Genomic DNA, 27,287 nt, shown 5'->3' with positions numbered 1-27,287 from the left:
AAATTGTAAAACCTTCTTAGGACTTATATATGCTAGTACAAGCAAAAAAAAAGTGTACGAATAATAAGCTTAAATTGAAAATAATCGTGTGAACTTTAAGATGAATTTATTACATTTGAGTTGTTTCTCGCAGCTGAAAAATTATTTTAAGAAAAATGATTGAATTCAAACGTTTTTGGAAATCGATAAAATTTTAAAATACCCACTACTCGTAAAAGAACCGACAAATTTTTCTTATCTTCGGATTTAACTAAGGTATTCATTCATATGATAAGTACGTTATATACATATGTGGGGGATTCCTCGTTGAATTAGACGGTTTAAAGAATTTTTATTTTTTGAAATTTTTTGAAATTTTCAGTAAGGTAAAAGCCCCAATAGATGATCACGTACCAGTATATGATCACTCCATATATTTGTATATCTATATTCACAAATATAGGTATACAAATACATGGAGTGATCATATACTGGTACATGATCATCTATTGGGGCTTTTACCTTACCCACACGGAAAAAAGTAAACTGTAATATTCACTCGGATTCCGGTTAATTTTAATAGTTTCAAACAGTAAAGCGGACATTGGGGTGGCAAAAATATAAATATTACAGAACTTAATATAGAAAGTATAAAAGCCACAATTTATAATTGAATATCCAAAATAAGTGATTAGTAGCTGTCACTATAGTAAATAACGACTCTTTCATCTTAAAAAATTACAGTTTCACACAGTAAAAATTGCCATTTCAATATATAGTCTATATTATGAGGAGAAGGGGAACTCAGATGAAAGAGAAGGGGGTCTCACTCTGGGAGAATTTAACAATTGAAACAGTAAAAATTATACTTTTAAAATATACATTTTACCAGTTCAAGCAAGTCAATAATTACAGTTTGATTTTTAGCGTTGGGCTTAAAATTTACCATTTTACTTTGTAAATTGCTTGTATTAAAAATTTACTAACTTTATTTTATACTTTTTACATATCATAAGATCATTTTTAACTTCCCGCTAAGAAAATTGAAAATTTTCAAAAATCAGGAAGTTATTGGTTTTACCCCGTTTTTCGAAAATCGAGTTTTCATCAGATCTCGACGTTTTGAGGTCCTAGGAAGCTTCCCTGACTATTCCTACGAGGGTGTCACTATGTCTGTGTGTGTGTGTGTGTTTTTTTTTTTTTTCCCTTAGGGGGGGGAATCCTTTTTACGGATTCTAGGCATAGTTGTTGGGCCTGGATATGTGGCGACTCGACGCAGCGTCATACTAAAACTCGACACTAACGCCCCTACCCACTAAACCCTAAACCCCTTTTCCTGCTTTCCTCTAATCCCTCATGGAAACCGCCGTCAGGCATTACTTCGTGAAGGGAGGATCTAGCTACTGCTCTTCCTTCTGGTGGCTAAGTTGTTAACTACCTTCCTTCTATCTTCTGCTATTTGCTCTTCTTCTTTCGGTGGAACGCAAGTCTTTAAGGACTTCTATTGCAAACGTGTTGGTAGCGTTCCAGGCAGCTTCTGATGACAACATTGCTTCCACTAGTGAATCTGGTTGCATTCTCTGGTTCAGGATCTTCTCCAGTTCTTCACGCTGTGGATCGAAACGAGGACATACAAAGAAGACGTGCTCCACGTCTTCAGCAGCTCCTAGGCAGGACGGGCACTCCGAAGAGTCATCGTGCGTAAAGCGGTGTAGATACTCTCGAAAACACCCATGTCCCGACAACATCTGCGTAAGATAGTAATTGACCTCACCGTGATTCCAGTTAAGCCAAATGTCGATCCGAGGTATGAGACGGTGCGTCCACCTACCCTTCTCTGCAGCATCCCATTGTAGTTGCCATCGGCCTATGCTCTTCTGTCGTTCTTCAATTCTAAGTTCTTCAGGGCTCAGTGCAGTTGACCTTTTTCGTTGGTAAAGGGCCCGTCTTTCCTCTGCTAGAACTCTAAGAGGTAGGGTTCCAGCAATGACGCACACTGCTTCTTCTGATATAGTGTGGAAGGCACTAGCTACTCGTAGGGCACTCAGTCGGTATATTGGTCCAGCTTTTCTCCATGATTCTTGGGTTTCCAGTGCATCAGCCCAAATGGATATTCCGTAAGTGAGCACTGATGTGACTACTGATGACAACAGTAGCCTCCTGCTCTGCATTGGGCCTCCGGTGTTAGGCATCAGCCGTGCGAGACTAGCCCTCACTACTGACGCTTTGGCACTGACATGTTCCACCTGCTGCTTGAAGTTGAGTCGTGCATCCAGCATCACTCCCAGATAACGGATAAATGGTTGTGATGTGATTTCTTGTTCTCCGAGTCTCAACTTGATGGTTTCTACCGTTTTTCTGCTGGTGATGAGCACTGCCTCGGTTTTATGCTTGGCTAGTTGCAAGTTCATCATGTCCATCCACAAATTGACTCGTCTGAATGTAATATCAAATGCCATTTCTATCTCTTCGAGGTGCTTTGCGACAATCACGACAGCTACGTCATCCGCATATGCTACAAGTTTGACTCCCGTAGGCAATGCTATTCTCAGGAGGCCATCATACATGATGTTCCATAGCAGAGGACCTAAGACTGATCCCTGTGGCACTCCTCCGGAGATTTCGTACACTTCCGTACCATTCGTCGTGTCATATTTCAGGAGCCTGTTCGTGAAGTAGCTCGCTACTATTCTGCAAAGGTATCCTGGTATGTTTTTTTCTTCTAGAGCCCGCATAACGCAGTCCCAGTTAGCGGAGTTGAAGGCATTCTTGATGTCCAAAGCAGCCACCAAGCAGTATTTCTTCTTTCCACCCTTCCATCTCGTTCCAGCGATTGCATCTTTGGCTATATCAACAACCAATTTGATAGCATCCAGAGTTGACCGTCCTTTTCGGAAACCAAACTGGTTCTCTGCTAGGAGTGGATCGACTAAAGCCTCTATTCTCTGATGAATTATGCGCTCGAATATCTTGCCGGCCGTGTCTAACATGCAGAGTGGTCGGTAGGATGACGGTTCTTCCAGCGGCTTTTTCCCCTTCGGAAGTAACACTAGCCGTTGCTGTTTCCACTTCTGGGGAAAAGTCCCTTCCTTCAGGCATGTATCGTAAACGTCCAGGAATAATGTCGGTGCTGCCCTAAGGATTGATTTCAGGGCAATATTAGGAATTCCGTCCAATCCCGGCGCCTTATTATTCCCTACTCGATTTCCTGCCTCTATTAACTCGTCCAACGTGATAGTTGGGATGTCTTCAGAATTGAGCTGCTCCAACTTGTAGGTGAATACCAGCTGTTGGAGAAACAACGTAGTAATAATCTTCTCTAGGAGTTGTGGACACGTAGGTGATGGCATTGGTTGGCATTTCAAGTGGGTCATAACCACCTTATACGGTCTGCCCCATGGATCTTTCTCGACTTCTGCGACCAGTTCCTTCCAGCAACGTCTTTTGCTTTCTTTGATGGCTCTGTTCAGTTCTCGACGGGCCTTTTTATACTCTGCCAACAGCTCTGCGGAGCTAGATCGTCTGTAGCCACGCTGAGACTTTCTTCTTTTTTTAAGACACTTTGAGCGTAGAATGCTAATGTGATCGTTCCACCAGTGCACAAGGTCTTGAATTTATGCGACGTTTCCGAGACATACTAGCGTCGCAAGCCTGGGTGACTCTTCTCATTAGGTCCTTGGTCTTCTCTTCAGCAGTTTCTACGATGATCGGATTGCAGTCTAAGGCTACTACTAAAGCAGTGGGGTCGAGAGACTTAACTTTCCACTCAACCGCGCTAGCGCTCCTGTTGTCTCTTGTTAGTTTCTGGCCAGTTGATATTTCCCATAGTATCGCACTATGGTCGCTGGCTGTATAGATGTTCAATACTTTCCAAGAAAAACCTCTTCGAGCTAAGCAACTGCTGACAAATGTAAGGTCGACAGTTGAGTTTGCCTCTCCCTTAGTATACGTTGGCGTGTCACCGGTATTAAGAAGGATCACGTCCAAAGTGGCCATTGCCTCAAGAAGTGCTTTTCCACGTGTATTAGTGAACTTGCTGCCCCAGTCTGTTGCCCAGGAATTGAAGTCACCAGCTATTGCCACGGGAAAGTGTTTTCTTGCGTCCTCAGTTAGCCGATCAAGGAAGTCTTCAAAATGCTCATTAGAGAGACTAGGTGGTGCATAGCAACTGTAGAAGCAGAGACCATCTACCCATGCTGCTACGAAGCCAGCTTCTTTATTGTTGACTGTTCTCTGAAAAGGACATTTACCGCAGGACCAGATGACGGCTTTGTTAGTGCTGTCGGATTCCCAGGGTTGGTTACTCAGATGTCTATAAGGCTCACTTATAAGTGCTACATCTGCCTCTAATTCGCGCACAGTTTGCATGAGCAGGTCATGCGCAGCCTCACAATGATTGAGGTTGAGCTGCACTATCTTCATGTTCTTGGCTTCGTTATCTTCTGGAGCGCTTCTTGGAAGATGGGGCATCTGTTCGTGCCTGCATGGTGAGCCGCCTTTTCTACGCCGTGCCGTTCAAAGCACAGTGCACATTTAGCTGGATTTTTACAATCAGCAATTTTGTGTCCTTCTTTTCCGCACCTTATGCAGAGCTTAGACCGGTCGACTTCGCTTGTGTACTGCGATCCGAAGTGCCCAAAGTGCCAGCATTTGAAGCATTGTATGGGTCTCTTCGTTGCTCTCATTCGGCAATTAGACCAGCCTATCTTTATTTTGCAGTTTCCCTCCAGTAACTTTTGTGCTGCAGCTGCTGGTAGTGACACTGTGGCTGTCTGTGTACCCCTAAAGGCTTTACGGATCTTGATTGCCTCTAGTGGGATTTCACAACTTTCTCCAGCTTCCCTCTTTAGAGCGGTCTGAATATGCTCTTTCGTCGTGTCCTCATCGACATCTCGGATCTCGATGGTCTCCTGTGGCCCTTTGCAAATCACTTTGGCCTCCTCCTTAAGGATGTCCACGATCGTCTTTTGCAGACCTTGGCCTTTGTCAGTGCTCATCCTCGAAATCGTAATCAACAAGTCCCCACTTCTGGTCTTGTTGATCTTATCCACAGTTGAACGAACCTGCTCATCTGGGACGTCCTGCTTTATACGACGCAGAATCTCGGCATACTTTGTTTTCTCGGCCGGGCGGATGATCAGTGCGTCGGGTCTGATCCATTTGCGTGGTTTTTTCCGCTTAGGCTCTGGCCTGGGCTCCTTCGGCGGCTGTTTTGAGAGTTGCTCTCTAGCTAGCCTTCTCTTCTCCTTCTTAGACTGTACTTTTTCCCAGTCAGTCGTCTTCTTGGGTTCGTCACCCTGCCCTGCCAGTCGTTGGGGAGGGCTTTTTTTCAAGTCCTTCTTCTTTGTGACTTTGTCGGTTGGCTCTGGCGAATCTCGGTCCTTTCTCTTTCCAGACCTTGTGTCAGTTTCACCCTTGTCCTCAGCAGCAGATTCACCGTCACCGTCGGCTCCAGTGTCCATTGCTTCTTCCGTCTCAGTTTCAGTTTCAATGCGGCGTCGTGATGACTGCCATTCCTCGTCCAGTTTCTTGAATCTTCCAAGAGCATTGACTACACCGGTTGTCTTGGTCTTTATCTCCTTGTGGATATTGACCTTAGTTTGGACAAACTCTTGCAGCTCAATGGTCAGCTTCTCAAGGCGCTCCAACGCTTGCGTTCTCTTCATGTCAGCGCTTGCTTCAATCGCTGCTTGTTGAACATGAAGCCCGTTTCTATTCTTGTTTGTTTCCTGTAAGTTACTCATACTTTTTTGATTTACCAGCGCATCGTACGGAGTGGAGCGGGTTGCCATAACTAGGAACGGGTGTACCCTCGGAGATAGTACTCCTACCCCAGTTCCCTGAGGCCTAGCCGACACTTAGCCAGTCCCGGAATACACGGACGGACTAGACTCGCTCGGAGCGGTGAAGATTCCGATCTCTCACTCACTGCGTACTTCCTGATCAATGCCCGAAGTGGCTGGCTCCTGATCCACTGCTGCAACTTTCACCTCGGCAGAGCAAGCTCACATCAGCCGTGGCCTGCATCGTCGGAAACTACGATACAGCTTCCGGACACTCCCAGTGAGTTACAGCAGGAACCAATCGTCTTGCTAGGTCAGTTAGTGTGACCAACCCATTAAAGGGGAGTTTTGTCCACGGGAGCTTATTTTGTTTGGTTATTTTGCTTGGCTCCTACCCGCTGTACCTCATCAACTAAGAGATTAAGTGTCATCCAAGGACAGCGAGCGTTCTCCCATTCGCTCGGGGAGACGCGCCCGGTAGCAGTATCTCCTCTGCCTCGAGTGTGTGTGTGTGTGTGTGTGTGTGTGTGTGTGTGTGTAATCCTCTTATAACTTTTGAACGGTTGAACCGATTTCATCGCGGTTGGTGCCATTCGAAAGGGCTTCACTAAACTTAGATTTCCTGATAATAAGAACCGATTCGGATCGATAGATTTTGAGAAATTTAGAGAAATCTCAAAAAAATTTTTTCAGAAGTGGTTTTTTTGAAATAACTTTTAAACGGCTCCACTGATCGATTCCAAAAACTAATCAGCTCTTAACCTTCAAAAACCACGCTGATCGCCGCCAATCCGGTCAAAATCGGTTGATTCGTTCGAGAGATATCGTGAACGAAAGAAAACCGAAAAAAGTGTTTTTTCGGAATTACTCCGAAATTTCTAGATTGACCAATCGGAACTTAGAAATTCTTCATGAGGCTTAAAAAACTGCGTAGAATGCTGCCAACCGCGTAAAAATCGGTTTATTCATTCAAAAGTTATTGCGGTTTGAAAATTAAAAAAATAGTGTTCTATATAATAATGAAAATTATCAGGAACTTGGACCATAAAAATAACTCAGTGTTAAATTTTTTAAACGTTGCAACGTTTCGTTGTATTTCACAACTTCATCAGGCAAACTGTACAAAAGAAAACACATTATACTAACAATATGACAAGGATAACAAAAAGATAAATTAAAACATTAAAAATCTTACATTTAAGGTTAACACTGATGTACCTCAAAATAAACTCCGAAAAATTTTTTCATCGTTTGACAATATATACATAAAGTCAAACAAGTGGTAACCATAATATTAAGAAACTTAGTCAATCTCCATTCCATTTAAGCAAATTAGTCAACAATAATCAGTTATAAAATTACAATAATTACATACAATACAGACAGCAACAGACTGAGCGTAAACAACTGTAATGGTAAAAACAGTTAAACTTCTCAAATCTACTATGCCGACTCCCAATTTTGAACTGATTATGATTTAAAAAAATATTAATTAATACAAAACTATTTGTCATATAAATAAATACAAATTGTCTTAAAGTAATCCCTATAAAAAATTCTTGCTATTTAATATTTTCAAAATCACTAGTAATAGAATTAGTAGTAATTTGAGGATTGATGCTGGTTTGAGAGGGTGGTCGTTCTGTAAGTTTCCCTATATCAAAGGTTTGTCACCCAGGATTGGATGCTTGTTCAGGCGGACGAATTGTAAATTAGTTTTTTACAGTTTGTGTAAAATCAAGGATCTCTATAGCCATCTAAAGGATCCAGTTGATAAGTGGGATAGATCTTGCTTGGTGCATCGGATCCCTTGCACTTGTGGCAAATCATACATAGGACAAACGAAACAGAAACTTAGGAAGCGGATTAATCAACACATCAACGATTGCAGGCCTGTCAACATTAACAAGAGTAATATGACGGCATTGGCGGATCATCATTTTGAGAGTGGGCATGACTTTCAGTTGGACGCTGCTCAGATTTTAGACTATGAATTTCATTTTCTAAAACGTAACATCAGTGAGATGTTTTTCATCAAAGTGTTTGATTATGTGTCAATTTTAGGTCTGATACCCAGGGATTAAGTTCATCATATAGTGATATCATATCAGTGGCTAAAAGATTGATGCAATAATTGTTTTGTGATCTAATGTTTTTTGTTAAATTTCACTTTTCTAAAGGGATTTTCCATAAGGGCTTCTTTAAAAAAAATTTTTTTTTTTTTCTTTGGAAAATATTTTTTTATTTTTTTCTTTCAAATGTGATTTTGAAAATATTAAATAGCAAGAATTTTTTATAGGGATTACTTTAAGACAATTTGTATTTATTTATATGACAAATAGTTTTGTATTAATATTTTTTTAAATCATAATCAGTTCAAAATTGGGAGTCGGCATAGTAGATTTGAGAAGTATAACTGTTTTTACCATTACAGTTGTTTACGCTCAGTCTGTTGCTGTCTGTCTTGTATGTAATTATTGTAATTTTATAACTGATTATTGTTGACTAATTTGCTCAAATGGAATGGAGATTGACTAAGTTTCTTAATATTATGGTTACCACTTGTTTGACTTTATGTATATATTGTCAAACGATGAAAAAATTTTTCGGAGTTTATTTTGAGATACACAGTGTTAACCTTAAATGTAAGATTTTTAATGTTTTAATTTATCTTTTTGTTATCCTTGACATATTGTTAGTACAATGTGTTTTCTTTTGTACAGTTTGCCTGATGAAGTTGTGAAATACAACGAAACGTTGCAACATTTAAAAAATTTAACACTGAGTTATTTTTATGGCCCAAGTTCCTGATAATTTTCATTATTATTTATAAATTATGTATGATAACAGAAGTCATAATAGTGTTCTATGAAACTTCTATCAGACTTTTGAGCTCAAAGAGCTCAAAAGTATAGAAAAGGTATCTTTTTGAGCTCGGAGAGCTCAAAACAACACACAGATTGTATTTTTGAGCTCGAAGAGCTCAAAAAAAGCGGCCAGCTATTAACGGAATTAGCGGGAAGTTGCAGAGATGGCCTTTAAGGTCAACCGTTTTCCTAATTTTTTAGGTACGAAATGATAAATATCAAAGTCTGAATTCTTAATTATTATACGTTAACATTTTGGACATTTACATAGCGAATATTACTGTTTGAAATAGTATTTTCTTCCACGTAAAGAGTAAATTGTAACGTTTAAATGGTAAATATTATATAGTGAATAGTAAAATCACGATTTTACTATTTGAAATGGTAATTTTTAGCAATTAATCATTACTTATTATAAATCGACTCTTATTTATTACAGTTTACTTTTTTCCGTGCATCGAAAACCGTTCCCAGGCAAATTTTGAGATTTTTTTTGATACCCTATCCAAAAGATGTCCAATTTTTTAAGAAGTCGCTCTCTTTTCAAATTTTTACTCATAGCTTCTTCAATAATGGCCTAATAGTAACTTTTTTTTCAAAATCGTCGGTTTCTGTGTACTTTTTAGAAGAAAATACAAAAAAGCTATTCATAGTGTTTACGCTTGCAGCACTGATAGAAGGATTTGTTTATAGTTAAAAAGATTTGTTAATATTTAACAAATCATTTATTAGAAGCCATTTGTTAGTCCTTAACAAATATTTCTTAGTATTTAAAAAGATTTATTAATATTTAATAAATGAATATCAGATTTATTAAATACAAACAAATCATTTTAAATACTAAGAAATATTTGTTTAATATTAAAAAGTGGTCTCTAATAAATGATTTGTTAACTACTAACAAATATTATTTAATACAAATAAATCCTTCTATCAGTGAGTAATTATGAAGGTCTCACAATCGGACCAAGCTCAGAAGTTGTTAAAAACATAACAGTTTGTGATGAAAAATGTTAAAAAAAATTAAAATATTCACTCACTATTAAAAAAATTTTAACTTTAAAATTTAAAAATCATATATGTATATAAGCATTTTGAATAGCTTTTTTTGTATTTTTTTCTAAAAAATAAAGATTTTGAAAAGAATAAAGTTCCGATTGGATAATTAAAAAAGAAGTTATGAGCAAAAATCTAATAAAAAGCGATCTCTTCGGGAATATATTTCAAACAAGTAATTAAAAATACCTCAAAATATTTATAAGAGTTTTTCGATGGTTAAGGAAAAATGTCAGAAAATTTTTTTAAAACTGTACAATTTGGCGTAGAATCCCCCATATATATACCTAAAGATATAATTATATTTTATTATGAGTTTTACTTTTATACCGTTTTCTGGTTTTTACAAGGTTACTTTCCGCTCTATATTATCAACTCAGTTTTTCAACCCTTTTTTATTATCAACATATTCTCCACTCTTTTTTTTCCTAAAGATATATTATAAATTACAATATAAATAATATAAATAAGTTTACTTCTAAAAGTTGTATAAAATAAGCCAATTAGAACGTAATTAAGAAAAAAAAATTTATTAAGTTTTTTATAAATTTGAAATGGCTGCAATTATTAAATTATCCAAGCAATTAAGTTCCTTTTTTATCTTATCCAAAGTAATTGGTCCAAAAGTATAAGTGTACCAAGTTTCATTAAGATCCGTTAATTGTGGGCGTAGTTGCACCAACAAAATATTTAATCACTGCTAGTTTCGAGCCTTATTTGACCATTTAACAGATTTATGACAAAATTTGTAGTAAATTCCGAGAAAAAAAAATGATACAATAGATTTTTGAGATATTTATTTAAAAACAAAAAAAATTGATTTTATGTTTAATAATGCTGATAATTATTTTGATCATTTATTTATTACAATATTGTTTTATACTAAATATTATAAGTGCTGAAAGTTTTTAATGTCTGAGGATTGTGTTGAACAAGAGTATACTATAAGAATAGAAGAAAAGTACACTTGTTAAAAGTACTGAAAGCCCCCCCTGACATCTTTACTTCATGAATTCATTCGTTCCCTCTTGGGCTCACTAATGTCTTCTTCGTCACGAGAATTATGCAATTATAATGCACTGCACCCGACAATTATCGCGCAAAGTGCTGAATGGCAAGAGAAAAAAATAGAAAAAAAAAAACGACACAAAGAAAAAAAAAGAATAGCAAAAAATACTTTTTAGCATTTTTTTTGTCTTCGTTAAGAATTCATAAATGAATCAGATTTAAATAAATTGCCTCGTAAATTATTCAGATCAAGAGAATGAAATGACAAGGGTCAAGTAGATAATTACAGTAAATAATTTCTTAAAACACATACTTCACAATTTGGTGTAGCAATAATGCAAGTTAGTCGCAATAATTGGCAAATTTTTAATTCTAAGAAAATTTTGTGAGACAAGACCTCAAGTTCTCCCGTTAAATGATACTGTTAAATGCACTCTATACATAATTATTATTTGTTTTAATTCATTTATGCAATCTACATGTGTGAATTAAAGTCGAAAACCAAGAAAAAAATTGCCAGAAGCAATGAGAGTTGGATGTTAAACACTATTTTTTTATCGATAAATTTAAGTCTTTAATAAAGAATAAATTAACTCATTTTCGTTCTAGTGACATATTTAAGTTTGAAAAATTTCATTTAAATAAAAGACTAAAAATATTTTACAACATTTTTTTTGACACTTGATGTATCGAATTTTAAAAGTTGTGATGCTACACCGAGTTTTGCTGAGTCAGCCTAAATAGACATAGAGGATTTGCATCAGTAGATAAATACAAGAAAAAAAATATACGAGATAGATATGAACTCTATGACAATCATTGCAGGTTTCGTTATGATACAAATAAAAAAAATGTAATAAATTAAAACAAAATAAGTCATATAAACACACGCACACACAAACACACACAAATACACTGATAGAAGGATTTGTTTATAGTTAAAAAGATTTCTTAATATTTAACAAATCATTTATTAGAAGCCATTTGTTAGTCCTTAACAAATATTTGTTAGTATTTAAAAAGATTTATTAATATTTAATAAATGAAAATCAGATTTATTATATACAAACAAATCATTTTAAATACTAAGAAATATTTGTTTAATACTAAAAAATGGTCTATAATAAATGATTTGTTAACTATTAACAAATATTATTTAATGCAAATAAATCCTTCTATCAGTGTATATGTATATAAATATATAGAAAAGAATTGACCATATTTACTAGCTTGATACAAAATAAAAAATACATCGGCTCTTCTGCCGAAGCTCGTAAATGCTAAAGCAAAAGAAGAAAACATGAAAGGATGAGAAAGAGAAATCAAGAAAGAAGAAGTTAAATGCTATAAAAATTAATCAATCCCGAGTCAAGCCTTCAAATTTTTATTTCATTTTTTTTTTTTTTGTCTACGTTTTATATAATCAAGTGCGTTGTCATCAACGTTCCGAGTACGATGGATATCTTATTTTTTTTATTTCATTTTAATTGAATAATACCATTATATGTTATTATTTAATCGCAAAAAAGTAATGGATAAGAACATTTTTTTTTTTAATTCCACATCTTCGAGAAAAGAGTAGTCCCATGTAATTTTTGTTTGAGACTTTTTGGAAAGATCAAAAGATACACTTATTCAATGATATCTGATTGAATGATCTAGTCTGTCTGATATTAAACACTAAGAAACTTTACTGTTAGTTTTCAGACTGTATCCAACAAATTTATGTACTACAAAATTTTAAAAAGTAATGAGTAGTAAAATAAAATTGATTAGGATAATTAAAATAAAATTTTATACCCAGCTGAATTTGAGTGTTTTCAATTTTCCGCTTTGAAAATTAATCATTTTCAATAGTAAAAAGTTATAGATTTCGGTCTGATTTTCAAAATGCGAGTTTCCATCAGATCTCCACGTTTTGAGGTCTTAGAAAGCTGTTCTGACTATTCCTGGCTGGATGTCTGGCCGCGTATGTGTGTGTGTGTGTGTGTGTGTGTGTGTGTGTGTGTGTGTGTGTGTGTGTGTGTGTGTGTGTGTAAATAAAAATTTTGTCGTACGATATCTCGAGAACAAATATACTGATCAAGATGAGCGACACAGCGTTCAGAAGTATTTATTGAGACTTCAATCTTAGATTTTAAAGTCGATTGATTGAGCCATCTCAAAGATATTCAAAAAATAAATTTTTCTAAATGACTTTCAAAATAATTGACTAATCAACTCAAGACATCAAAGACACTTTCTGGAAACAACTGATCAAATGCCTAACAAATCAAAATCAAATGACGCGGTCAAAGGTTATAGCTATATAAACATTCAAATTAAATATATTTAATAAATAAGGGGGAAGTTTAAGGGATAGCTTTCAGGGTCAACCGATTTCCGAATTTTTCTTCATAAAATGTATCTTCTCTTTTTTCGTTCTTAGAAGTGTACAGGACTTGCATTCTCTTCTCACATATGACTGAAGAAGCATAGGTTTTTTGAGAGCGTGTCATAGTAACTTGGTATCATACGGAGAGAAGACCCTTGTATTGAGAGTTGAACAATTGAGTCTATGAAGGACTTGAGTTTCATTCTTTCTCACTCCCATGTCTTATACAACACTGTTTTTTCCATCCTTCTCAAAAATAATGTTCTCGCTTTTACGATGTAACCCTGGAGTCATAACCAGAGTGAATACAATAGACCGCACGCCATTTTCACCACATCTATTCTTCCTTCCTGCTATTAATTCCTACCACTCATGGATTTGGTAGAAAAAAGAAAGAGATGAAAGGAATAACGGTAGCAAAGCAGCCTAGTCGCAAAAGTTCATTTCTTCTCTCTTTGGTTAAACTATTTTCCTTTTCTTCTTTTCCTTTCCGCTTTATCATAATTTTATTTTATTCTTTTACTTTTACGTCTTCGGTGCCTTTCTTCTACTCTTAATCTCTTATATATCTTTCATTGAAGCTTTTACTATCAACGAATAAAGTAAAGGAAACTAAACTATGAAGAGGAAAACATTTTCAGCCAGGTTATCCCTATGGGAAGTAATCAATTACTCTCAGGCAATTAAAATAAACGAAAAAAAAATTATAATATGTAATATACATATAGTTACACCATATATAGGCATGTATATATAGAAATAAAGTTTTGCTTTTTTATACTACATACCTCCGGAACGTAAACCTACTTTGTGTTAATATATATTATATATGTATATTATCAATAGTTTTAGGCAACTTTTAACATGAATAAAACCGCGACTTCTTGGATCTTTGCCAATCGCCTCACGATTTTTCTAGTGCGTTAAATTCAACCCAACTTGCCAGAATAAGATGATGATAATTTTAACCAAAACTTTTCATAACTTTTTTGATTAACTAAAATCTAATACATTAATATAAATATTATATTTTTGTAAATTATAAAGTTATATTATTTATAACTAACAAATTGGTTGTAAAAATGAATAAAAAAATATCATTACATAAATTTTTATAAAAGTTTATTTACCGATGATAAATGAAAGCTATTTTTATTCCAGCTTATCAATGAGTAAAAAATACATGTATGTAAATAATTGTATAATTTTTCCATATTTTCTTAACCAGTATATACGTAATATGATAAAATATTGTTAACACAATAAAAATAAATTCTGAAAGTTATTAAACAAGAAACAACGTTCCTATAAAATATTTTCAGGTAATTACATTAAAGTAACACATTTTATTAAAAAAAATATTTTTCACTTTCTTTAAAAATTTTATAATGTTTTTTAAGTGTTAACCCATATCACTAAACAGATTTAGACAAAAAAAGAAGCGTTCGGTCTTTCATACAATATAAAAAGGTTGATTTCAATGAGATACATAATAAAAGAAAACGATTGACCCTGCGGATAAAACTTAAGAGTTCACACCTTGCTCGCACACATCATTATGTAAATACTTTTCAGCTTAATTTTTGAGCTTTCAATTCTCACAAATGTGTTAATACCAAAAAATTAGTCATGTAAATCATCAAAAGAATTTAAGCATTAAATGGTTAAAAAAAAAAAAAAATAACTCGAGACCTCAAAACAAAACAAATAACTCCTAAATTCTTTAAAACTTTTAATTTTCTTATTAAGTCAGAAATTTAAGTTATTTCAAATGATGGATATTTTTTTGAATATAGTGCAAAAAATATAAAAATAAATTAAAGCTTATATATAACAATATCATCAAATGCACTGTAATTCTTTGAGAAATTAACTTTCTTTTCATTTGGAAGTTATTTGAAAATAAAATCCCAAAAATAACGTTTTTTGTAACATATTTTTTTGAATTGTTAAGTGTTTAACACTGGTGGACTGATTGGCTGAGTTTTACTGATTGATTTTGCTTAAAGTGTCCTTTTACAAATCGAAATTAAAATTATTTTTTAACCTTTACGGTTAATGAATACGATAGATCAAACTATTAAAATAAAAAATGTTTACAAAGAAAAACAGGAATATTTATTCAAAAGTTGAAGCCTGTCATTCTTATGTCTCAAAATTGTCCATTATATTTTTGTTTTTGACTTTAGTAAAAAAATATTTCTATATTGGCTCCTATATAAGGTAAGAAATATTTTTGTAAAGTTTGACGTATGTAGGTCTTACAATTTAAAAATCACGGTAACATTTACTCAAAACTGTATGTTTTGCAAGCTACCTGCCCAACTCGCTTACTCATTTGTGTATGAACGATCTTGAAACTCATTCTTAGTGATGTCTATTCTATGGGGAAAGGAATAATATTCATTCCGAATTTCAAGTCAATAGGTTTCTAGTTTTGGAGATGTCATGATGAGTAAATGAAAAGAATTCATATAAATATACTTGGATATTATTTCCATATACTCCCTGTTTAAAAATTCACTATTTGTTTCAACAATTTCAATTTTTCAGTATATATCTATAAATATATAATTTGCATAGAGCGAATTTTTTTAATTTTTTTCAATGAATATTTTTAGACAGGGCTATCAAGCCTCTATAACTTTATCGTTCTCTAACTTTGAATCTTTACCATTTCCCACTAAAAAATAGTGGAAGAACTCGTAAACTGCCATGTATTCTGTAACTTTAATACCTAGAATTCGAGATACATTGCAGTCAGAATTAAAGAGTCACCACTGTAACTTAAAGATGTTTTTCAAGTTTCTCCCATTCTGTAATTTACATAAATTGTACTAATTCGAAATAAACTTCTTTACGAAGAAAATTAGAAAACAGAATATAACAATTTATTATGACTTTGACACCTGTTCCTAAATTCATATCCTTAGTTACTGCTTATAAAAATGGTTCAATTGGAGATACGACCTCTTTCTTTCTCTGTCTTTTCTTTAAAAGTAGTAGTTCACGAATTTCGAATAGACTGGGACTAATATAAAAAGGAAACTAAATTTTCTAAAAAATGCTTGATTATAAATGAAAAAAGTTTGGAAAATCCAAAAGTGCACGCCTCATAACGCTCAATCATTTTTTAAGAAAAAAATTAATTGTATAATTAATTAAAAAAAAAAAAATTATAATTAAGTAATTTCTTACAGAGTATTTTTTATTTTTTTTTTAAATATCGGCGCCCTTTTTTCTTGTCATATGCGCACGCAGTCTAAAAAAATCTAGCTTGATCAAGTGGCGCCAAAGTTTTCACGTGACAAATAAGAAAAGTTCGTTTGGCTTTGTACGGTTGTATCCGTGAATTTTAATAAAAATTCAATTAAAAAAAAAAATACATAAGCTAGGCCACTGATATGAAATACGGACCCAGTTCATCGAATTCTTAAACTAATAAAAAAGGTCCGGTCTTGAAATATCAATTTGTTCGGAAGTAATCGTTGGTACATCCAAAATGGGGTGACATCCGGACGTCCACGTAAAATTTTTTTTAAAACGTTTTTTTTTTTTTCAAAATAGCAACATGAAATGATTTTAGAAAGTAAAAGATGGTTTAATTTAAGTGTTTTTCGGTGTACATCTACTTATATTATTGAATAAGTGTAATATGGTTGTGATAGAGGCATTTAAAGATCACAAAATTGCTTGATCTTGACGAGTCGAGTATAAAGCACAACCTCACGCGCTTCGCGCTATGAGGCGTGCAATAAATCAATCAATTACATATTAAAATTTTTTTTTTTTTTTTTTTTTTTTAATTTGTTTAAAGTCGCATAAACTACTAAGGTCATGAGCGACTACGGTAGGGGGTAAACTTTTGAGATTGGAACTCGTTTTATTTTTTGGGCTGAGCAGAATAATACACTTAAATATTGAAAATATTTTCATTGGAGTACGCCGGACTCGAACCCGGTCCAATGCTTTGGTAAGCAAGGGCCGGATCCGATAGGGCTACTGCGCGCCTTACATATTAAAATTATTATGCTTGATAATAATATTTTAAATCACATAAGAATATTTCGAAACGGTGGTAATAATTTTTATTTTACTTGATGTGTTTAGTTGATTAACATAAAAAAAATTTCATCCATCTTCTATTAATTTTTTAATATTTTTAGGCTTCAGTTTCTTCCGTGCATTGACCCCTATATATATTCTAAGTTATTTAATTTAATATCATATTATTATATTATAATTTTTACTGATATATTCACGAGATATCAACATCAGACGTATTGAGCTGGAGTGAACCAGGGAGAACAAAAATGTTTCGATAAGTACTTTATCACCTCAATATAAATTCACAATAAACAATGAATTCGTTTTTTGGTATATTATCATTTGTAAAATATGTGGATAAATTTTTATTAAAAAAACCATTAAATTTACATATTTATTTATTTATTTATTTTAACAGTACATTGAACCTTACAGCAATGCCAATAATTGGGTTCCATAGAAAAGAAATGAATATAACAATTGTTTTATTATAGTAAAGCTTAAATATAAAATTAATAGTAGTAAGTCTATGCTTTATCTGATAAATTGATCATATATTATTTGATAGTAATTAACAATTAGATAGGATGCACTAAGTCAGTGTCCAATTGAGGAACAAAGTTTTGCAAGAGAGCCAACATTATTTATCGTGTAGATGTCAAGGCTGTTATCAATTTTATAAAACAAGTTAAAAGCATACATTAAACGATAAATAGGAGCAGATGCAGCGAAGTTAGTACTCGTTAGTGGAAGTTGAATGGGAACATTACTTCTCCAGGTCGGAGTTCTGAAAGTAATTGATTCTAGAAGTCTCGGACAATCAACCTTGCCCTGTATCAGTCGCGTCAAGAAAATAGCACTGGCACATAGTCGGCGGTCCTTTAAAGAAAGCATTTTAAATCTACGACAAAGTTCTCCCTTATCCGAGCCCGGTTTAGGGTAAATTCGGTCAATTTTCCATACTAAAAATTTAAGGAATTTGTGTTGAACTTTGTCGATCTTATTGATGTGCACATCAAAGATAGGAGACCAGACCACCGCAGCATACTCGAGACGCGATCTAACCAGGGAAAAGTATACAGATTTAATAGCTTTGATTGAGATTAAGTTACGACTAGATCTATTTACAAATCCTAACATCTTCCACGAGGAGGTAACCACTGCATTGATGTGAGGTTGAAAGTTTATATATTGATATAATTTTATTATCAATATCCCATTAATGTTGATGGGTATAGATGATAGCTTTAGTTGATTTATCGTACAATATTAATATCTAATAATACTCATGTTATTTTATTTAGTGTACACATTAATGCAGTAGTATAAGTTGGATAAGAATATTAACAAACTACAAACCACATGGAGGGAAATGATTTTAGCATCAATGCCAAATGTAATGTCTAACGTTATCTGATTGTGTATACATCACATGTAATATTTCAGCTCGTCAAAAGCAGATATATAAGGGTGAATAAGAGAAAGAGAGCTGGAAAATAAAAGCCATAGCAAGAGAACCGATGTTTGAGCCTGTATGTATATGTTTATATCTCCTGTATATACGTTGAGCGATTCATCCTTGCTGGTAATAAATCTCAACGTATTCTCGAGAGACTCGGTGACAGATCATAGACTGATGTATGATCTACAAAGCTAGGGTGAGTAATTAATGAAGCTATTTATCAAAAAAAATTTTATAATTTTTTTTTTTGTGTAAAATTTTTAGAAAAATTCTATAAAATACAAACAAGGTGATGTCAGCGTGCAGTGATATACGTACATATATGTATAAATGCTTGTGTGTACAAAAATCATGTGTAAAATTTGTTGTAATGCAATGCAATGGATAAACGGAAGAGAAATGACGAGAGAAAAAGTCAAAGAGGGGAATTAGATCCGGGGTGAGAATATGGAGAATTGGATTTGGCAGACGTAACGTTAACGTAGCTCATGAGAGATACATTGATGACAAAAGTGGGGGGGGGGGGGGAAGAAAGCAAAGCCATCGAATGTTCCTCGAGGTCCAGGAGAGAGTGGTGGTATAGTAGGTGAAACTGGACAGCTACCAGGACGACGAGTATTTAAGGGAGGCTCAATGCCGACGCGCGCCAGTTATACCGTTTTTGTCAAGCCGCGAGGCATTAGTTGGCATTTAAAACTTATCGTCTGTTCTTTACTCTGTACCACGTGCCGTTACTTCTGACAGATAAAATTTCCGACAAATAAATAAAATTAAAAAAATAAAAAAACGTGCAAAGTTTCAATAATATTAATAAAAAAAGAAAAAGTTAATTTTTTAATGTGCCTCGTGTTTGTTTTATTTAATTCTACTGACAAAATAAAATGCTACAATTAGATAATAGACATGTTGAATGATTAATCATTTTTGTTTGACAGTGATCAATCAAATTTTGACTTGTGTTAACATATATTATTCTTGTTTATACTATCATAAATTTATTCCATGAGTATATGTATCATCATTTTCATCAATTGTATAAATATAAATATTGTATAATGTGTTTGAGGATATTAGTTATGTTTTTATTAAAACCAATCGGTGGTGAAAATAAAATAACAAAACTAATGATTTTTATATCATATCTACTGTTACTTCAATTAGTTAGTGGATTCAATAACCAAAGATCTATATACTCAACAATCAATTCAACAAGCTCCCACGGTAACTTTATGATTACACGGATTTTACCAGACGGTCAAGTACAAAAGACTGTCAAGTGGAATGGGATTTGCGCCAAGGAGACAATAGTTAGTTGGGGGTATGCTAATTAATACAAATTCTTATTTTATAAAATTTTCTTTTAGTCTAAGATATAACAATGACGTCTTTATGAAACCTTCAAGTCAAAAAGCTTTTAAATTAGCATATATTTAATGGAGTTAATTTTTATTTAAATCTGTTAATAAGAATTAGAATAAAAAAATACACTGACACTTTTATATTTTTGGCATTGTTTTAGAAAGGGTCGACCGTAAATCTGCTTTGTGGGTTTAATCCTTAAAATGGCAAGTTAAGTGAGCGAGGATTAGAAAATCCGTTGATGTTTTTACACTTGGTTTTTTTCATCTGTTTATATTCTCACGGAACTTCCGATAACCAATTTTATCCAAGATATACATTTAGGTATATTTAACTAAAAAAAAACAGAGAAAGCACTTTACATACTCTAAACATTGAAATAGTTAAGTAAATATTAACATCAATAGATTTTAAATCTTCAGCATTTTTACACTTGATAAATAATGCTGATTGTTGTTTCTATTCGTTTATTATTTATAACAATATCATTTTATATATATAATACATGTATATATTGGATATGGATATAGAAGTAAAGACTTGTGTCAGACCATCCATCAAATTAACCAAGTCATGCACATTAAATCTAGTGTAAATTATTATCTCGTAACTTTGACCCTCCGTCAGACAATCCGCGTGGGGATTAGAGTAAAGAGAATAAAAGTTACGTTATAGTAAGTCCAAAAAAAGTGAATAAGATAGAATAGAGGTAAAAGAAAGGAAAAGTTAAGTAGAAAGTCCTGATGATAATGTCTTTGCTGCAAGTGACAATATAAAGAACGAAAAATCAATAATGATATCCTTATTATATTCAAAGATGTAAAATGTATAATATATATATATATATATATATATATATATATATATATATATATTTTTTTTTTTTTATTATTTTCAGAGATATAAATGTCACTTTGAGAGAGATTGGGGCAAACCAGAAGAAGCTACAATTGATATACGAAGGAGATAGCTTAACTGACTGTGTAGACGATAGACCAATTGATCAGGGTTTTTGTTATGATAGTGTCTGGACGGGTGACATTCAAGAGAAATTTCAAATTCTTGATGAAGTTGAAGCGCCACGTGAAATTAAATGGATTGAATCACATGATAATCTTCATCGTCGTTGTCATCTTATAAAATCTCAAACAAGAAATTTAGCGTTACGACAACATCTTAAACACAGGTGAAAAATCTATCATCAGTATCTGTTATGGTTTTTTAATTTTTTTTTTTTAATTTTATTTTAAAACAAATTTATTTAATTTAATTGGTAGGATAGTAGAGAGAAGTCTTCAACAGATGGTAATAGCGCCAGGAACGAAATGGTGTGGTCCACATCGAACTGCTTCTTCTTATAAAGAACTTGGGGGCTTGAACAGCGTTGATAGATGTTGCAGACGACATGATCACTGTTATCGGGCTATTCCACCTTTTTCCGAACGTTATAACTTCTGGAATTACATGCCATTTACACTGAGTCACTGTGGATGTGATCAAAGGTAAGAATATATTTGTTATTGTAGTACACGATTAATGGAATAGTTCCAAACTTGTGAATGGATATTTAAAAATAATTCAGTAGTTTTAAATGGTGATTCGAGAATTTGTAAAATAATGAAACAGGCAAGGTGAAAATATCACAAAAATAATGAGATTGCGACGACATGGACGTCGAAAACCTCGAAATAGGCGTGAACTTTTTCTGATGCCTGGTACTCAGTGGTGTGGACGAGGAAATCGTGCTACTAAATATACAAATCTCGGTGGTTTTGGTAAAGCTGATGCTTGCTGTCGAAGACACGATACTGCTTGTCCGTTTTATATTCCTGCTTTTGAAACACGCTATGGCCTCTTCAATTGGGGCATTTCCACGCTCATGCATTGCACTTGCGACGAGCGGTAAGCTGGATCTGTACAATGTAGCATGATTAAATACTTGAAAAATATTTTTCATTTTATCATCATAAATTATTGTCCGTAGGGCAATTTCACACAATTACTTCGAGCAAACGTGGTCTGGAATCTGTAGAATTGTAAATAGAAAATGTTTTAGGTGTTTGATTATAATTGAATGTTTGATTGTATTGTATGCATGATGTTGATCTTGTTTTGTTCTGGTGTGAGTTTTTTAAATTATATTATTAAATAAATTTATTAATAATATAATTTAACTGCGATTATCATTTTATTTTACATAATTTTTTTAATTTTATTTACAGCTTTCGAACGTGTTTAAAAATGGCAAGAACATCAGCAGCTAATTTTATTGGAAGAATTTTTTTTAATGTTGTACAGACTAAGTGTTTTATTTTAAAACCTCAAAAAGTTTGTGAAAAATCTTCGTGGTGGGGAAAATGTGAAAAATATCAGTATCGAAAACAAGCACATTTGCGTAATAACATATCGTATTAATCATTTTTTTTTATTTATATTTATAGAGAGAAAAAAAGTTTTAATTTAAAATGTATCTTAAACTTATTTATTTATTTTTGATTTGATAGTAAGTATAAAAGAACTCAGGGATGTTGTACATCGTCACACGCACAATTAAAGAGGCTGATTATCCCGTTCCATGTATATGACAATACGTAAAGATTTTTTATTTATATTATTATAAACATGAAAAATAAAGGGCATCTCATGCTGAAAATCGGTCACTTGTTCACTCGTAAAACATTTTATGTTCCTCAATTCAAAAATTATGAAAAAACTTTGATAAATATATAATTCATAAAATTAGTTAAATCGTTGATAAACATTTAGTAGTATTTTTAACTTCTCGCTAAGAAAATCGAAGATTTTCAAAAATCGGGAAGTTATTGTTTTCACCCCGTTTTGCAAAAATCGAGTTTTCATCAGATCTCGACGTTTAAAGGTTACAGGAAGCTTCCCTGACTACTCCTGCGAGGTTGTCACTATGTCTGTATGTATGTAAGTGTTTGTGTGTGTGTGTGTGTGTGTGTGTGTGTGTGTGTGTGTGTGTGTGTGTGTGTGTGTGTGTGTGTGTGTGTGTGTGTGTGTGTGTGTCAAAATCGGTTAATTCGTTCGAGAGATATCGTTAACGAAAGAAAACCGAAAAAAGTGTTTTTTTCACATAACTTCGACATTTCCTTTTGGATCGTTTTCGATGAAATAGAACAATTTTTAGAGCTCAAAAAATCGCGTCGATCGATATCAAGAACGTACAAATCGGTTGATTGGTTCGAGAGATATCCTCGGCGAAATATTTGGAAACAAGGATTTTTTTAACATCCCTGGCGGTTTCGGCGACACGGTGAAAGCACGGTCGAATGACGGTTGTTTCACGGTCGTTTCACCGTATAAAGTTCGTTCTTACCGAACGATCTGTCAGTCAACATCGGATACCGTTGTGAACGATATCTACTATAAATTTATTGAATATTTACGGTGCATACGCAAGTGAATCTACGACGTTATGACCGACACTGTACGCTCAATATACTGTCCAAATACGGTGATTTTACGCAACTGTCACGGACAATAAAATAAAAAAAAATATTGCCGACAGTCTAGACCGAGACTCGAACCCGATTCATCTGGTCGCGCGCCCAAGACTCTACCAGCTAGGCTATCTAAGACACCGCACGAAACACTTGATTCAGTCACATCATAAGGTGTCAAAACCAAGTCATGTTTTTTTTCATTGCACAGATAAAAATAGCTTAAATAAAGTTATATTTTTTCCATGACTTCAAAATAATAATCGTAATAAATGATTCAAATTTTTGATGATTACGAAATTCTTAATTTCGAAATTATGGTGAAATTATTAACTGTATAAAAAAAGATCTGGAAAAGAAATTGCTAAAAATTGAATTGTTAAAAAAAAATATCTCATAATAATTTTTCTTGATAACAAACAATTTTTCCGTAATTTTGAAATTAAAGTTTTCGTCTCTAAAAAAAAAAAAAAAAAAAACAATATTGATTATTATATTTTTCATAATCAAAAGGTATTATAGTTTCTCATTTAAGACTATAAAAAAAATTCAACACTTGTAAGCCATAAACTCTTCTGAAACGTATTAAAATGATTGATCTCTGTTGATTGCCTGTAATCTGATTAATTTTTTATAATTTTACTTTGAAATAAACAAAATTACAATAATTTAATATTTTTTTTTTAATTTTTCATCCCGATTAGTTACTGAAAATTTCTCATTTACCTATCTTTTTATACACTTTGAGTATTTTTAATGAAATAAAAAAAAAATATAATCAGCACTTTTTCATTGTTGACTAGTAAAAAATTCCTGACTTACCGACATTATACGCTCGTTTCACGGTCGTTTCACTCACAGACTACTGTGCATCTACCACCGAGTTACGGTTTTTTGACAATTTATATGTTTTCGAATGACAGACGATCGATCGATGATCTACGATTTTTACTCAGGTAAAAAATCGGAGAAGTCAAGTAAAAATTTGGTTTTTCGAATAGTGAAATATGATAACTATACAGAATAAAAATCATAAAGTAACAGTGAAAAACTTTCACAATGATACTCGTCATTCACTGTCAAATGACGGCCGTTCCATAGTAAAGTGATGGTCATTCGACGATCATTTGTCGACACTGTGAATTTATGGTACATTCACCGTCGTTTCACGATCATTTTACCGTGACCACGAATCCGCCAGGGATAACTCCGACATTTTTTGGAGTAACTTTCAAACGGCTCTACCGATCGATTCCAGAAACTAATCAGCTCTTTACATGAAAAAAACTACGTCGATCGCCGCCGGTCCGGTCAAAATCGGTTCATTCATTCGTGAGTTATTGTCAACGAAAGAAAACCGAAAAAAGTGTTTTTTCGGAATTACTCCGAAATTCCTGATTCGATCAAATTAAACTTGCAGATTCTTTATGAGGCTTAAAAAATTGCGTCGAATGCAGCTAAATGCGTAAAAATCGATTGATTCATTCAAAAGTTAATGTGGTTTGAAAATTTGAAAAGTTGTGTTTTATCAAACTTCTATCAGACTTTTGAGCTCGAAGATCTCAAAAACATCATTAGTGCAATTTTAAGCACCTAGGTATGAAATTAGCGGGAAGTTGCATGGATGGCCTTTAGGGTCTACCGTTTTTCTAATTTTTTTCTCAAATTCGACGATTTTTTTTATTTGTAATGGGTGATTTATTTATTTATTACGTTATAATGCGCTTTACATATTTATTAGATATACTCGAAAAGAAAAAAATTCTGGACTGGAGTATAAATATTCTAGATAATTAAAGAAAAATGAATGAAGACTAAAATCATCTTGGACAAAGTAATTTTTTTTTGAGTTCAGTCAATTTTCTTAAAATGAGAAAAAATTCTTGATGTGAGAAAATTTTTACTTCATCCACGATAATTTCATCTTTCGAAATATTTTCTTGATTCAAGCCAATATTTTTTCGTGTACATAATATATTTTTCGTCATACTCGCTCAGTAAGTTCAATTTCCAAGCACTATAGGAGGACGTCCACAAAGACTGATTTCTAGAGACTCTACTTCACCGCTTATCTTTTCCGACCTAGGCCGCAAAATGTACCTCCTCTTCTTTTTCCTTCTATTTTTCTTATGCAACCAGACGGAATTGAGAGGTACTGCAAATACGGAAAATATCACATTGTTACTCACCGACCGAAGATTATTAGTAGCTTATAAATTTATTTACTATTGAGTGGCTCTAATTTTTTCTCTACTTACTGTTCATGACGAAGGAGACTGAACAAAATAATTTATATTTTTCTGAAATTATAAAATTTTCATAAACAATTAAATAATTATGCACGAATATTTAATTGAAATTATTTTTTGAAAAGATAGTTTTTATTTTGCCCAAAAATACATATTATAAAAATTATGTTTCAAAGTAGAACAAAAAAAAATTTAGTCAGTAGTATTGCAGTGATTAAATAAGGGCTGGCTACACATGGTAGATCTCGCCATTTACATATATATGACTTAAGTCATCTTAATTAAGATTAAAGACTAAAAGACATATATTTGATCTATAGGTATTATTATAACTTAACACTATGGTTAGCCGTAAAGTATTATTAGATATGTCAATAATTATGGTATTGAAAATACATCTATCATTTTATTCGATTGGAATATAAGTATGTAGTTATTAGGTTTGTATCCTTTCAAATTGAACTTTCTGAGCGATTATGACAAATCATATTGTCGGAAAATCGTCCTTTTACAGCCTAATGATGTAAATTACTATTACTCATTAAATATTTTTATTTTTAAGGGTGGGCCGGATTAAAAGTATTTTCAGAAATTTTATTTTCCCACACGGAAAAAAGAAAACTCGAAAAATTACAGTATAAAATGTTAAATCGGTTCCCGTCGTAATCAAAACTATAAAAATTACAGTTTGAAATAACATTTTTCTAAACTCAATTTTTAATTTAATATTCAGACCTTTCAATGTAAATATTACATTCTACAATGTAATTCTTACAAAATCTGTAATAATTACAATCTGAAACTGTAATTTTTCCAGTTTTCATCACGAACCCGGGAAAAAATGATCAGATCTGATCAGATATGAACAGGCATGAGTGTTCAGGTCTGATCAGATATGAAAAATGACCGGGTCTGATCAGACCTGGCCAGGCATGTTCATGTCTGATCAGATCTGTTCATGCCTGACTCGATCAGGTCCATAAAAAAAAAAAAAAAGACTCGCGCCGACGGGGATTCGAACCATGTACGTTGCGCTCTTCAGACTGATACTTTACCTATTGACCCAATGACTTATCTTAATTCTAGAGTACCTTTCAAACTACTTTAAGTAATTTAAATTTTATACATGACTTATCCTTATAGTTAACGGAGTTCTATACTTAATTTATTAATTATTAATAATTAATTATACACAGTAAAAAATTTCGCGTCATAGCATCAAAAAATTTTTTGTTAAAAATTTTTATGTTAAATATTTAACACTTTTTTGTGTTGATTTAACAGAATAAATGTTAAATTTACACAAAAAAGTGTTAAATATTTAACACAAAAAATTTTTGACGCAATGATGCAAAATTTTTTACTATGCATATTAGAGTGATTTATTTGGGACGGCTATGTATTTTTTTCGCTCCATTAACATATGGTTCTATGTAAAGTAAATAAAAAAATTTCCTCAAGGTTCATTCCGTAATTATAATTTTATTGTTTTCTTTTAAAATTGAAGTTTTTTTAAATTAAAACGTATAGGAAATGGAGAATTATTTGTGTGTTCTACAATTTAACAGCCTTTGACACTACTGCTATGGACCAAGGCGTAGCTTAAGATAATAACAGACACCTTGAAAGGACTTATCGA

General features: G+C 33.0%; 1 protein-coding gene and 3 long non-coding RNA genes across 5 annotated transcripts in view; 2 read left to right on the top strand and 2 right to left on the bottom strand.

Moving 5' to 3' along the window:
* Positions 1-1,064: 1,064 nt before the first annotated feature.
* Positions 1,065-8,556, top strand: LOC123265576. Its single transcript, XR_006509610.1, has 3 exons — positions 1,065-1,079; positions 8,394-8,407; positions 8,486-8,556. It is a non-coding gene; the product is annotated as an uncharacterized LOC123265576 (long non-coding RNA).
* LOC123265570 lies at positions 6,779-13,080 on the bottom strand. Its single transcript, XR_006509605.1, has 3 exons — positions 13,070-13,080; positions 6,958-6,971; positions 6,779-6,879 (listed from the first exon to the last, which is right to left on the bottom strand). It is a non-coding gene; the product is annotated as an uncharacterized LOC123265570 (long non-coding RNA).
* Positions 13,081-19,143: 6,063 nt separating this feature from the next.
* Positions 19,144-22,582, top strand: LOC123264635. 2 transcript variants are annotated; one of them, XM_044728032.1, is made up of 5 exons: positions 19,144-19,894; positions 20,834-21,121; positions 21,213-21,437; positions 21,562-21,837; positions 21,920-22,049. In XM_044728032.1, the coding sequence occupies exons 1-5, from the start codon at positions 19,587-19,589 to the stop codon at positions 22,032-22,034; spliced, it is 1,212 nt and encodes a 403-aa protein (XP_044583967.1). In that variant the 5' UTR covers positions 19,144-19,586; the 3' UTR covers positions 22,035-22,049. The 2 variants fall into 2 exon arrangements, with proteins under 2 accessions (XP_044583967.1, XP_044583966.1); XM_044728031.1 differs by lacking the exon at positions 21,920-22,049 and adding an exon at positions 22,158-22,582 and having other exon boundaries at positions 19,145-19,894.
* Positions 21,302-27,287, bottom strand: part of LOC123265566 — a 32,409-nt gene continuing 26,423 nt past the window's right edge. Inside the window, exon 3 of the long non-coding RNA XR_006509599.1 lies at positions 21,302-21,389. This is a non-coding gene — a long non-coding RNA (uncharacterized LOC123265566). The remainder of the gene's footprint in view (positions 21,390-27,287) is intronic.

Source organism: Cotesia glomerata, linkage group LG5, assembly GCF_020080835.1.
Source record: "Cotesia glomerata isolate CgM1 linkage group LG5, MPM_Cglom_v2.3, whole genome shotgun sequence".
Taxonomy (NCBI): Eukaryota; Metazoa; Arthropoda; class Insecta; order Hymenoptera; family Braconidae; genus Cotesia; species Cotesia glomerata.
This window is presented reverse-complemented; position numbering and strand designations above follow the sequence as displayed.

Excerpts from the sequence above, each read along its gene's own strand:
- LOC123264635 (XM_044728031.1), top strand. The coding sequence starts at position 19,587 with ATGTATCATCATTTTCATCAATTGTATAAATATAAATATTGTATAATG. Across the intron at positions 21,122-21,212 it reads CGACAACATCTTAAACACAG|GATAGTAGAGAGAAGTCTTC; the intron begins GTGAAAAATCTA and ends TTTAATTGGTAG. Across the intron at positions 21,438-21,561 it reads CACTGTGGATGTGATCAAAG|GCAAGGTGAAAATATCACAA; the intron begins GTAAGAATATAT and ends ATAATGAAACAG.